Source organism: Taurulus bubalis (assembly GCF_910589615.1).
Source record: "Taurulus bubalis genome assembly, chromosome: 17".
In the NCBI taxonomy this organism is placed as follows: Eukaryota; Metazoa; Chordata; class Actinopteri; order Perciformes; family Cottidae; genus Taurulus; species Taurulus bubalis.
In genome coordinates this window covers 20,156,281-20,168,780 of record NC_136605.1, presented here as the reverse complement: position 1 = coordinate 20,168,780, position 12,500 = coordinate 20,156,281, and the positions used below count along the sequence as shown (strand labels likewise).

The 12,500-nt window shown below is 44.8% G+C and overlaps 1 protein-coding gene across 1 annotated transcript in view; it reads left to right on the top strand.

Moving 5' to 3' along the window:
• Positions 1–961, top strand: part of cacna1ha (calcium channel, voltage-dependent, T type, alpha 1H subunit a) — a gene marked incomplete at both ends in the record, with an annotated part of 104,048 nt that extends 103,087 nt beyond the window's left edge. The window contains one exon of the mRNA XM_079233141.1: positions 1–961. This exon is cut by the window's left edge and continues 275 nt beyond it. Within this exon, the coding sequence (XP_079089267.1) occupies positions 1–961 (961 nt within the window).
• Positions 962–12,500: the final 11,539 nt, after the last annotated feature.

Below are 12,500 nucleotides of genomic sequence, written 5' to 3'. Positions count from 1 at the left end.
GCCCTCGGCCGCGTCCCTCTGCGACCCGGCGGACGAGGAGGTGTGTCACATCACCAGCTCCGCCCGCCACAGGTGGAGGCACGAGGAGGCCGGACGAAGCCACTCCCTCTCTCCCTACGTCACGCCGCACTCTCTCAACTCCTCCTCCTCTTCCTCCCCTCCTCATCCCCCGCTGGCGCCGTCCTCCTCGAGGAGCGCGCTCAGTCTGATGGAGGACCGCGGCTTCGGGAAGGGTTCGGGCGCCGACCACCAGGCCTCCCGGGACGAACCGCCGTCGCTGTCCGCCGGTCACCCCGACGACCAGCGGCGCCACTCCATCGAGGTCTGCCTCCCGCAGATGGAGCAACTCTTCGCGCGGGAGGCCCACCGCTCGGAGAAAGGCGGGCAGGCGTTCCCCGTGAGGGTGCAGTCGGTCGGGGGCGGCCACAGGAAGAAGAAGATGAGTCCCCCGTGCATCTCCATCCACCCGCCCTGCGAGCGGGAACACCCCCAAACCGCCTCGTCCCCGAAAGCGGCCGACTGCAGCACGCTGCTGAGGCGCCGGACGCCGTCCTACGACCTGAGTCCGCACGCGCCGGACGTCCCGCCGGATTCGCAGACGCGCTCCCCGCTGCACACGCCGGCGTCCACGCCGACGCGCTCTCGGACGTACACTCCGCCGCAGGCGCCCACGGCGACGCCCACGGCGACGCCCCCGCACATCCCCATCAGCCCCAACATCTTCATCCAGCCGCACGCACCTCTCGTCCCGAGGCCTTTCTCGCAGACGCACTCCCTGTCCCCCGCGGCGAGGCACCCCTCGCTCTCGGGGGAGTACATCCCCCTCCCCCAGTTCACCTTCGACCAACCGCAGTCCAGATACCTGTCAGACGGCGACGCGGCCAGCTGCTCGTCTCCTTTCGACAACAGACTGGGGGGCGGCGCGGGGTTCAGCGCGAAGAACCGGAGGACCGCCCAGTGACCATCGGGCTTCAGCCTTCAGGAAGTGAATTCACTGGTCCCGCGTCCCGGACGTCAAGAGGCTGACATCAGCAAAGAGTTGGTGCTGGGTAGAAAATGAGAGACGTTTTCTGGGCGAAGGATTTGTTTAATTTGTTTTGGAATACTGAAAAGACATGACTCGCTCTTTTCAGAGAGACACTGGTACAGCCCCGCCCCCAGAATGACAGACAGTGGACCCATCTTCCTAAACCCAGCCTGAAGGACAGCAGATCCACTGGAGGCGGTACCAGTCCAACAGTTCCCACTGAACATGGTGTGTTTGGGACTAATACTGATAACACACCGGGACTAAAGCCACCTAACTCCGTAGCCAAAGTTGTTTTTTTCTTTTTCGTTTTCTTTTTTTGGACACACTGTCCCCACCCACGCGAGCCAATCAGGAAGCAGCGTCTGGCTGACAACCTTCTGACTTTTACAAGAAGTAGTTTGTGAGATGCGAGCGTGGGGGGAATTGTGGGATATGCAACTTCAGGTTTTCTACAGAAGTTCTGCTTGCCCCTCCTCTGCTCCTCGATCACATTGATCAGAGCAGTGTGTGTGTGTGTGTGTGTGTGTGTGTGTGTGTGTGTGTGTGTGTGCGTGAGCGTGTCTGCGTTTTTTCCGAGTAATGTCAAATCTGTCGTCATGGAAGTCGGCCATGTTCTTCTTATGCACCGACAAGAGAGGGGAAGCAGGGCAGAGCTGTAGTTTATGTTTCTTTGTGTATCTGTGCAGTGTAAATAAAAAGGAAAATACTGTATTTGGTGAGATTTAAAAATAGCTCTATCCATATGCACATATTTTTATAGAGATCTAAAATGTTTTTTGCACACAAATCTGAATTTCAAGTTGCTTGTTTCTCCTCCGTTGTTCCCCTCTTGTGAATGTACGTTTCTTTTGGAGCCGGAGACGGCAGCGAGGGAGACCGGCCCTCCTCTCTCTCCGGGCTGGTGGGATTTTATTTTTCTATTTTGAAAAGGAGGAAGACGAGAACAGGGTGTGATGTGTTTTCTGTAGCTTCGTCTCAGACTTCTGTGTATTTGGTGTCTAAATAACAGTCTTATGAAGCGGGCTCAGCGATGCAAGACACATTCATTTTCCATACCGCCGTCGCTGCGATTACTCCAAAAATAATCAATTTCTTTCAAACACACAGAACAAATACTCAGTGTATTCATTCCTCCACATGAATTATGAATTAACAACCATGTGGGCATTTAAATATCTGACTAAAGGGAACATACAATATGAACAAAATCCAGTATTATGAAAGAAAAGTCATCTCTGAGCCGCCCTTCTGCAGATGTTTTCGAGCTGGATCAGCTCTGACACCACTTACTGTTTCTGTACATCTAAAGACAACCAAACTAACTAACTTACTAAATATGTGTAGCCAGAGTGCAATAATAATATATACTTGTGGAAAATATAGTGACATCCACGCATTAAAACAACCACACTCTTGTGTTCGTACATACTGTAGAACTGCTATATATGATGTAAACCCATTTGTATATGACGGCGGAGAGTATTTCTATATCTCTAGTGTTCATATACTCTCGGTACTGGAAGTGTTTCTGATGAGAGGATCCATGACCGATTTATCACCCAACAATTTTATTTCCCCCCCAAAGTAACGCCCCACAGCACGATGCGCCCACGTGACCGTCTGCAGGTCGGCTCATACGACCCCCGCGGTGTGAGTGGTATGTTCCCTTCCAGTGAGCGAATGTGTTTTCTTACCAAGCCATACATTTATTCTGACACAGCACAATACGTATTTTATTCTATTTTGTGCACAGTCTGGTTTAGGCACAGTGACACGAGAAGCATGCTTGTAAACCTACTTAGATACTGATTCCTCTTTCAAAGGCAGCTGGCCGGGTCGGCTTCTTTCTTCTTCTTCTTTTTCTTTTCTTCTGATCAGCCACCTGCACAAAACCAAAGTGCTTTGACGCTGCACCAAAATCCCCACAGGAACAGTCTTTCACACGCTAACGGTGTCCCTCGTCTTGTCCTTTGTCATCGATTACCTGGACGACGAAGGGTCTCCGGAGTCTGAAATCGTCACCTTCCTAAAATAATGGCCTAAGTCATGTTTTTAAGGTTTTTCAGAAAACACAAACAACTAATAACAATGTATTAGTGGTGCACAAGCTGCCTCTAGACACTGCACCACAGGCATACTGTCATAACGGTCAAAATATGTTATGATTACCGTAAAAGTCGGGTTACAAGCCACTACTACCTTCGGTCAGTGTCCCCGTTAGCTCCCCGCTGTAGCCAGCTAGCGCTCCGCTAGCTACCCGACAACCAGCGAAGGTAGCGGGACCAGCCCCGGCTCGACACCCGACACGGGCAGAGGGGACGCGGGCAGTAGCAGCAGCAGCGGCCAGTTGCAGTAACAGCGCTAGCTATCACTGCTGCTAGCTAGCGCTGCTGCTAGCTTGCTACAGCGGGGACACCCACCGGAATTAGGAGCGGCTTATATCCCGACCTTTACGGTACTAATATTATGTTCGAGTGAGATTTTCATTGACAAAAACGCTAACTAAATTGCTAGCTTAAATGCTAGTTTCGAAATGCCATATTAAAAAGCTTGTAAAATTGCCTAAGTCACATTGTCTTTTGACTTAGGCAAAATAAAATGTCCTAAGTCACACTCTTACTACAGGGGTAGAATCACATGATCTGTTCAACTGAGGATGGAGGAGATTTTACCAGACAGGCCAGTATCACGAGGAGATGATTTAGACAAGGACATCATTTTTGTCAAAAAATGACGTATGCCATTATTTTAGGAAGGTGACGAAATAGTGAGAAACCAAAGCGGGCGAGAGATTAATCAGCATTTATTTAGAAGTGGAAAAAAAAACAACTTTTACAGAGGACAGGACAATGTGAGGGAGAATTTTACAAAATGGAGTTTGCCGATACGCAGCGGGAAACCCTTTTTTAATTAAACATGACATCATTGAAGAGAAGAACACTTTCTAGATTATCATCAGAGTATCACAAACTCATCATTTTAACATCACGAAGAGGGGAAAAACAGGGAGACGAGCTTCAGTTCGTGTTCCACAGCGCCGCCCCGTGATTGGTCGCCATCCGTCTGAAGTTAGATCGATGTATCCTCTGCATAACGTCGGTGCTCACACACACTCTCTCGGGCGGCTGCTTCGTCCTCTTCCTCGTCCTCTTCCTCGTCAGCGAGACGGGAGGTTTGAAGTAGCCTTGACGACCGCCTCTTCTTTTCCGTCTCGCTCTTGTTTATTTATTTGACGGCCCACCACACAGTTTGTTAGAGTGACTGCATAATTGTTCTTACGGATCTTTGGATCTCAGTATTTAAATCCTGTTTATTTTTTTTATTTTTATTTTTTTGAGGAAACAGTTTTGACTATTGCATGCTCTGATTTAAGAAGAAAAAAAATAAAGACAAAAAATGAACTTTTGGGAAAGAAGCATCTGGATGTTTTAGACATTTTGATATTTGCATTTTCAGATGTTTCCATTTGTAGATCGACTACCTACTTGCACTGGGCTCTGACTAATTGGTTTCTGATAAAAAAAAGAAAAAACAGATTTAATGACCCGGTTCTTTATTGTCCAATGCAATACTGGGTGGTTATTCACTGTATGAGGAGCTCCTCTATATACAGATTTATAGACATGGAAACCTTGTTGGTTCTACTTTATTAAGAACTAACGTTATTTAACGTCGAGGTGAGCCTTTCTTCTTTCTTTTTTTGTCACTTTTCCTCCGGATACTTTCAGCAAAGTAATGAAGGGATGTATATGTTCTGCCTCCGCCCTGATGCTCTGGATGCGTAACGTTGAGATGAGTTGAGCCGGTCCGGCCTCCAGAAAGCTCAAACTGTGATAGAACTTGACTTTGATGAATCAGAAGCCTTGTGTTTTCTTTCTTTCTTTCTTTCTTTTTTTTTAATTTTTTTTTTATAACCCTTCAGTGGTCGCCCCCAAACCCCCCCAAGCCTTACAAGGAGGGGAGGAGGTGTGTTCTATCTTTCTGTCAGAGGAGAGCCAACATGTCTGCAATAATAAGCCCTCCGTTATTCCCCCGTGACGAGGGAGGAGGGAGGAGAGGCGTTTTAAAGGCTCCACGCGCAGTCGGACTCTTTTATTGTGTTGTTGATGATTATTGTGTGATGACCAACCGTTGTCCTGAAGGATGTTTCCCTGTCAATTAAAAAATACAAGATTTTTTTATTCCTGATACACGTCTGTTTTTTTTGTGGTGTTGGTGGTGAATAGAGATATGTGTTGGCCAATGTTCACTTTCTGCAAAAATGGTATTTATTGTATGTGTGAGAAAAAATGCTGCACATGATTGACGCTGTTACGTATATCGGCCACCAGAGAGCGCTGCCGAGTGCATTTTGCAACACCTCAATGTTGCACTGGCAAATTTATAAAAACAACAAAAGAGTAAAATATAATTCTTTAAACTCTCAGACATCAATCAGCGCTGGTTTGGCTAAAGGTTAAAATAAATAATATACCAAATATTAGCAACTGCCTCCCAACCACATGGACAAAACCCGTCAATGATGGGTAAGAAGAGATACACTGATGAGGATAAAGTGGCCTAAAGAACTAAACTAACTCTTGTGGTATTTGCTGATAGTTGGGAAAGTAGCCCACCGGACAAACTGACAATGGCAGAAATTATTTTGTATAAAACCACAAAACTTTACTAGCAATAAAGATCTAGGTTTTCCCGATTACTTCAGATGTTGCTCTATGATAAGGTCAGTATACATGGGACTCGATATGGAACGTTATTGTTGCGTTGGTTGTTGTTTTCATACCAAAGTCCACGCCTGTGATCAGAAACGTGATGGATGTGCTTGCAGCAAAGAGATGGATGAGATCTCCAAGGTTACCTGACAGAGTTACATCCTTTACAGTATTATGCCATAATCTGCATGCTGAGCATCTTATCAAGAATTCTTCACAATCCACAGCGTGATTGTTAATTAATACAAATACACCAGTGTGATACATAAAAAAGTCTGATAAAAAAAAAAAAATGTAAATTTTTTGATTGTTTAACTCCAGTTTCAACTAAAATAAGGAAATCACTCATTATCTTTATTGGGATTTGCATTTGGATTTGGGAGTGAGTTTCCCTCCAAACAGGCCTTATTCAACTTCACGAGAGAGAGAACCTTTTTTTTTTTAAGTGCATTGAATATTCTATACAACCAATCAAGGTAACGGTGCTTGAACCCAAAGAGGAACGATTAAAAGTCGGTGCTCACCTGCAATCCTGAATTAAAGACCGCAAATACATCTTTGTGTAGTTATGAGGTCAGATCTAAATTTAAGATAGAAATGCTCCGACACAACTTTTTTAGTCCTGATCCATATAGCTGAGTACCGCTCTGGTTCTTATGATAATTACATGTATGTAACTGTTATGTATTTTTTAAATAATGAATCATACACCAGCAACTTTAACAGGAGATAAGATTCAAGTGTAAAACTCTTTAGTGCACCAACAAATTGTTCAAAACCTTAACCTGGAATGCAAATCTGCAGAATAAAAATAATACGAGAGAAAGTTCTCAGATCCGTAAAAAAACTTAATTAATATAGTTGGTTTGTAAATGGTTGAGGACGTCTGACCTGCTGCTCCTTCATGAGGCGTCCCAGATCCACTTCCTGTCACAACTAAACACGGAGAAGCAACTGGAACAAACTCACAGAAAACTTGAGATCTGCTCAAACTCTACCCCAAAAGTTAAGGTAAACTTGGGCCTATATACTTGTAGTGTAGCTACAGTGTAAATATGAATCCACTGATTTACTCGTTTTAAAATCATATACATGTCAGCCTAGTGTTTCTTTTACATCTTTTCCTAATTCATTGTTGTCTCATGTGAAGCCCCACAGGTTTTCTATGAACACACTCGCCCTGTAAGGAGGTAAGAGAACCACTAGGTGGCAATGTTTGCTTGTTAAAAACGGAGCTAGCGAGTAAAAGGGCCATGAGGACTGTTCAGTGCATCATTTTACACCAATGAATATTCTCTTAACTATATTTACAGTTTTAAAGGTTCAATGAGATGTTTGCTCCTCTTTTCGTCTCCTACGTTTATTTTCTAGTGAAATGGGATTTACATGATCGTGATCTTCGCATCTTTGTCTTTTCGGCCCGTCGACTTTGACTCCGCTCCTCCAGTTTATCCACTCAAAGGCACCGATCCATGCTGGGCCGCTGTGGACCAATTTCATTTGAACTCATCCCCCTCCACCTTTTCTTAAAAATCCGTCTTTGGCTCTTTTGCACACTACCTTTTGATGAGTAAACAAACACATTCTGGGGTTTCTCTTCCTCTCCGCTGTTGAAATGAGCCGGTCTTTGGCTGCGACCATTAAAGAAACATCTGTCTTTTTGGCTTATTCACTCTCTCTCTGAAGCGTGGTTTAAAAGGACAGCCTCGCAGATAGACTCACACCCATCTCCATATGCCGCCGCCGCACTTATCTGCTCTTCAAACAAGTCCGTCACCCGGTAACAGTCTGCTGTCAGGCCGCCAGGTTTCCTCATCTTAACGGTGGCATGAAACACCCGCTCCCCGCTTTTTAATTGGATATCTACATTTGGCTGTTCAGCAAAACGCCTGATAAGTTCGGTCGCGTCGCTCTTCAATAAAAAGTTTCCCCGCGCTCAGCTCCTGGCTTTGGAATCTGTGGGGAGACGCTTTCTGTCAGGTGGCGGCGTGGCGGCTTCGTCGGGTTAGGAAGCCACAGAGGACACGTGGCATCCGGTGGCAGCGGGGCAGTGGGACTTCGGCTGGAGAGCCTGGGAGTGTCTAGAGCGGCAATGTGAATACCCAGCAGCCCTCGGGGGGATGCTGTGCAGCTGGTGGTGACCTTCTGACATCTCGTGCGTGAAAAGAAAACAAGGATCGATACAATATAACAAAAGTCTGTTGTGGGTTCTGAAGGGCTTATTTTCCAGCCCAGCAGCATGGCAGGTTGGACAGGAATTGTCTGTTGTGGTTTTTATTTTCATGTCGATCAGGAAATTATGTGGATGAAAAGTCAATTAGGATTATTTTTAATCGTGCACAAATTAAATGTATCCACTGAACTCAACAACAGTCAGAGCAAGTGATGTAGGTTGTGTTGTCTCAACCTAACTGTTGTTTGTGTTGTCTCAACCTAACTGTTAGTTGTGTTGTCTCAACCTAACTGTTGTTTGTGTTGTCTCAACCTAACTGTTAGTTGTGTTGTCTCAACCTAACTGTTGTTTGTGTTGTCTCAACCTAACTGTTAGTTGTGTTGTCTCAACCTAACTGTTGTTTGTGTTGTCTCAACCAAACTGTTAGTTGTGTTGTCTCAACCTAACTGTTGTTTGTGTTGTCTCAACCTAACTGTTAGTTGTGTTGTCTCAACCTAACTGTTGTTTGTGTTGTCTCAACCTAACTGTTAGTTGTGTTGTCTCAACCTAACTGTTGTTTGTGTTGTCTCAACCTAACTGTTAGTTGTGTTGTCTCAACCTAACTGTTGTTTGTGTTGTCTCAACCAAACTGTTAGTTGTGTTGTCTCAACCTAACTGTTGTTTGTGTTGTCTCAACCTAACTGTTAGTTGTGTTGCCTCAACCTATCTGTTAGTTGTGTTGTCTCAACCTAACTGTTGTTTGTGTTGTCTCAACCTAACTGTTGTTTGTGTTGTCTCAACCTAACTGTTAGTTGTGTTGTCTCAACCTAACTGTTGTTTGTGTTGTCTCAACCTAACTGTTAGTTGTGTTGTCTCAACTTAACTGTTGTTTGTGTTGTCTCAACCTAACTGTTAGTTGTGTTGTCTCAACCTAACTGTTTGTTGTGTTGTCTCAACCTAACTGTTAGTTGTGTTGTCTCAACCTAACTGTTAGTTGTGTTGTCTCAACTTAACTTAACTGTTAATTGTATTATCTGTCTTTTTCTTACTCAATGAGAGGCACCAAACATTACAAAAATGGAAATTTCACAACACTTTGGAAAACATTGTGTTTTATGGAGGGCAGGTGTCGTGCCTTGAACATCAAACTCTCACACACAAGCTTTTCCTGAACCGTCCTCGGAGACCAAACTTGCGCCCCGAGAGTCAAACTCAGTGAAGGCGACAGGTTGAAGCGCTCCGCTAGGACGCTACTCAAAGTGTTCTCTTATTGCGGAACCTCTTCTTTCGGCCCCGAGTGACCCGTTCCAGACGACATACCAGGAGAAACAATTGTATAGCCACTTGACTTAACGCTCCCTCAGGAAATCAGAGTTGTGGTTATTGCAATTTTTGTTCATTATGATTATGTTTCTGCAATCCACGGTTCACATCAAGACGACGCTATGAGACGGAGTCGCTGCGCCACATGGACTCTACATTTTGTCTATGGGTGAGCATTGTTTCTTTCCTTCTCTTTGATCTGGTTTCTTCTATTCCATCGTCTCTTAGTATGCCGTATGTAGGCGTAGTCTGAATACAGTAATTATTGATGCTAAAGCTGGCTGCAGAGGGAATCGCATGATGGAGGGAGGTGTGTGCGTTTACTTTCAAGTTGTCAGTCCATATGTTTGACAAGAAGTAGTCCCGGGAGTCCGGTGGCTCTCGGTTTGGTCATGAGACTCAGCAAACTGTCTGCGGTCTCTGGGGCGGAGGATAACTCAGATCTGTTGTGGCTGCTGCATCAGAGGGTGAACCTGTCATCTCCTTCCTGCACCAGTGAGGTGACTAATTCAGCCGGTTGTGCTCAGAGACGTTGACGTGCCTCGCCAAGACACTCCGAATCAGCAACTGAGAATCCAACGGTGAGTTGATGGCACCAGCGAGACCAGTGGTGTGTGGGTGGTGGCCTGTTCCTGGTTCTCGTCCTATTCTGTGCCACGTTACGGGACTCTGTTTAGGGTCCACTAATACCTCTGGAGACGTTGATTCCATGTTCATCATTTTCGTCGATTTATTTTCAGTTGAATCGAACAAACAAAATCATGAGTGTAACTTGAGTTTGAGCGTGAATTCTAACATGAGGTCAAAGACTGTGCCGATGTCCCGTTCCACATAAGAAAATACAACCTGAGATTTGGTCCCGCCCCTTCCTCTTATATCAGCTACAAGCATTAGTTTGAATATGAATATAAGATCAAAGTCAAAGTCAGTTTTATTGTCACTTCTTCCATTTTTGCAAACATACAGAAGACCTGAAAGTATGTTTCTCTTCGGTCTGACATAAAGTGAATAGTGCAAAACAGTTAAAAAAGTAAAAAATAGACAACATATAACATATAAACATAGTGCAAAAACAGTTAAAGTAAAAAATAGACAACATATAAACAACATATAGCATATAAACAACATATAAACAACATCAATTAGGAAACTATTTATATATATATATATATATATATTCATATGGCAAAGGAACTTCTTTAAATCATACAAATAAATGATATAACATGATATATAATCAAACAAAATATATTCCTGCAACAAGTGGAGTGATTAACACTGGGGAGCCGGGTGGCTGATCCTCGCGGTGGCCGTGTCCAACTAAGAAAGGTGGGCTGGAAACACGTGCATGTCCACGACCTCATGACCCCAACAACATAAACAAGCACTCTAAATGTTCTGATGAAGGAAATCAATACATATAAATTGAGCCCTATGGTCCCCTAATTAGGGGACCCTTTTATATCAGGTCATATGGTAAAAATCAAGAAAAAAACATGTTATGTATCAAATTAAACATAAAAATCAGGGCTACAATAATATATAATCCCCATGTAATGGGATTAGGAGTTAGGGTTAAACCACCAGAAAACTACCAAGTAAAACAATGTTGATGAAAAAAGCCACAACAACCACCAAGGAGACCGGGGCTTGGCGGCAGAGAGCTGAGAGTTCACCGAACACAAGCAGGATTATGCAGCGAAAGGTCAAGATGGAGTGGTATTTCGTGATGCAACCAGTGGCGCAGTAACAATCAAGGATGAAGTCATGCTGCTTAGGGAAGTGGAATAATTTGTGATCTCATCATATTATTCCACTGGTGGCTAATGAGGCTTATAGGTGCCCGGACTGGAAATGCCCGGAGAGACCGTGTGGGCGGATGCTGAATACCTGACATCTAAACACACAAGTTTCACTTCAATGATTTCACTGCGATGAGATTCCAAATGAGCAAACGATTATCTTCAGAGGCCATTTCAGGAGTTTGTTTTCCAAAGTACTGGATATCCATTCAGGGGGACATTAAGTGCATTTCACATTTTTGAAATATGGATTTCGTCATCTAAGTGCATCATTTTGTAGAAGAAGAAAAGCTCCGGCATCTTCACTACATGTCATAAAAGTGTGCGTGCGTGTGTGTGTGCGTGTGCATGCGTGCGTGTGCGTGTGTGTGTGTGCGTGTGTGTGTGCGTGTGTGTTTGCTCTCTCAGTGAAAGCTGCTGATTATGTGTACTGTTCCTGCATGGATTTAAATGTGAGGGAGCGTGTGAGAGATAGAGAGAGATAAAGAGAGAGAAAGAAAGAGAGAGAGAGATAAAGAGAGAGAAAGAAAGAGAGAGAGAGATAAAGAGAGAGAAAGAAAGAGAGAGAGATAAAGAAATTAGGAATTTATTTTTGTCAGCAGATTACTGCATCTGAAAAACCACAGGAAGTACTGAATGATACTCTCAATAAAAACATTAGGAGATATAAGGGAAACTAATTGATCTGTGTGTGTGTGTGTGTGTGTGTGTGTGTGTGTGTGTGTGTGTGTGTGTGTGTGTGTGTGTGTGTGTGTGTGTGTGTGTGTTTTGGGGGTGGTATATACTGTAGCATCTGTTTCCCTGTCTGTCTGTTTCATATTTGTGGTTGAGTTACCCTGTGTGTGTGTGTGTGTGTGTGTGTGTGTGTGTGTGTGTGTGTGTGTGTGTGTGTGTGTGTGTGTGTGTGTGTGTGTTGCAAACCCCTTGCGGCCCTTCCGTCTCCCAGACAGCTGTTTGGTGACCTGGTAACACCCTGGACTCCCTCCCCCAGCATGTCACACACACACACACACACACACACACACACACACACACACACACACACTAACACACTCACATGCAGACACCTTCAGTCCCACACATGTCCAGCGTCGTCCGTTCATAGCTGGAGACAGAACAGAATGTTTTCTTTATGTCACAGACCTCCTGATCATCGCGAGCGTAGGAACAGATTTTTTCTCGTCGGCTCATGAAAGCAGACACGCACTAGGACGCCCGGGCACCAACCGCTGCGCCGAGGCCCGGGGTTATCCGGTAACTCAGCCCAAATAAAACACACTGAAATGCAGACAGCTCTGGGAGTTTTAGGCTTGTGTTTGACAAATCGGCAACATCCAGAACTGCAAACTCCAGCCTAAAGGTCGCATTATACCGAGATAGAAGAACTGGGTCAGACGGCAACATGTTGTCCAAAAGCCGGGCGGAAGGAGGAAAGTGTGTGTAGCAGTCAGCTGCAGCTGTCAAAGGGAAGAAGCAATATC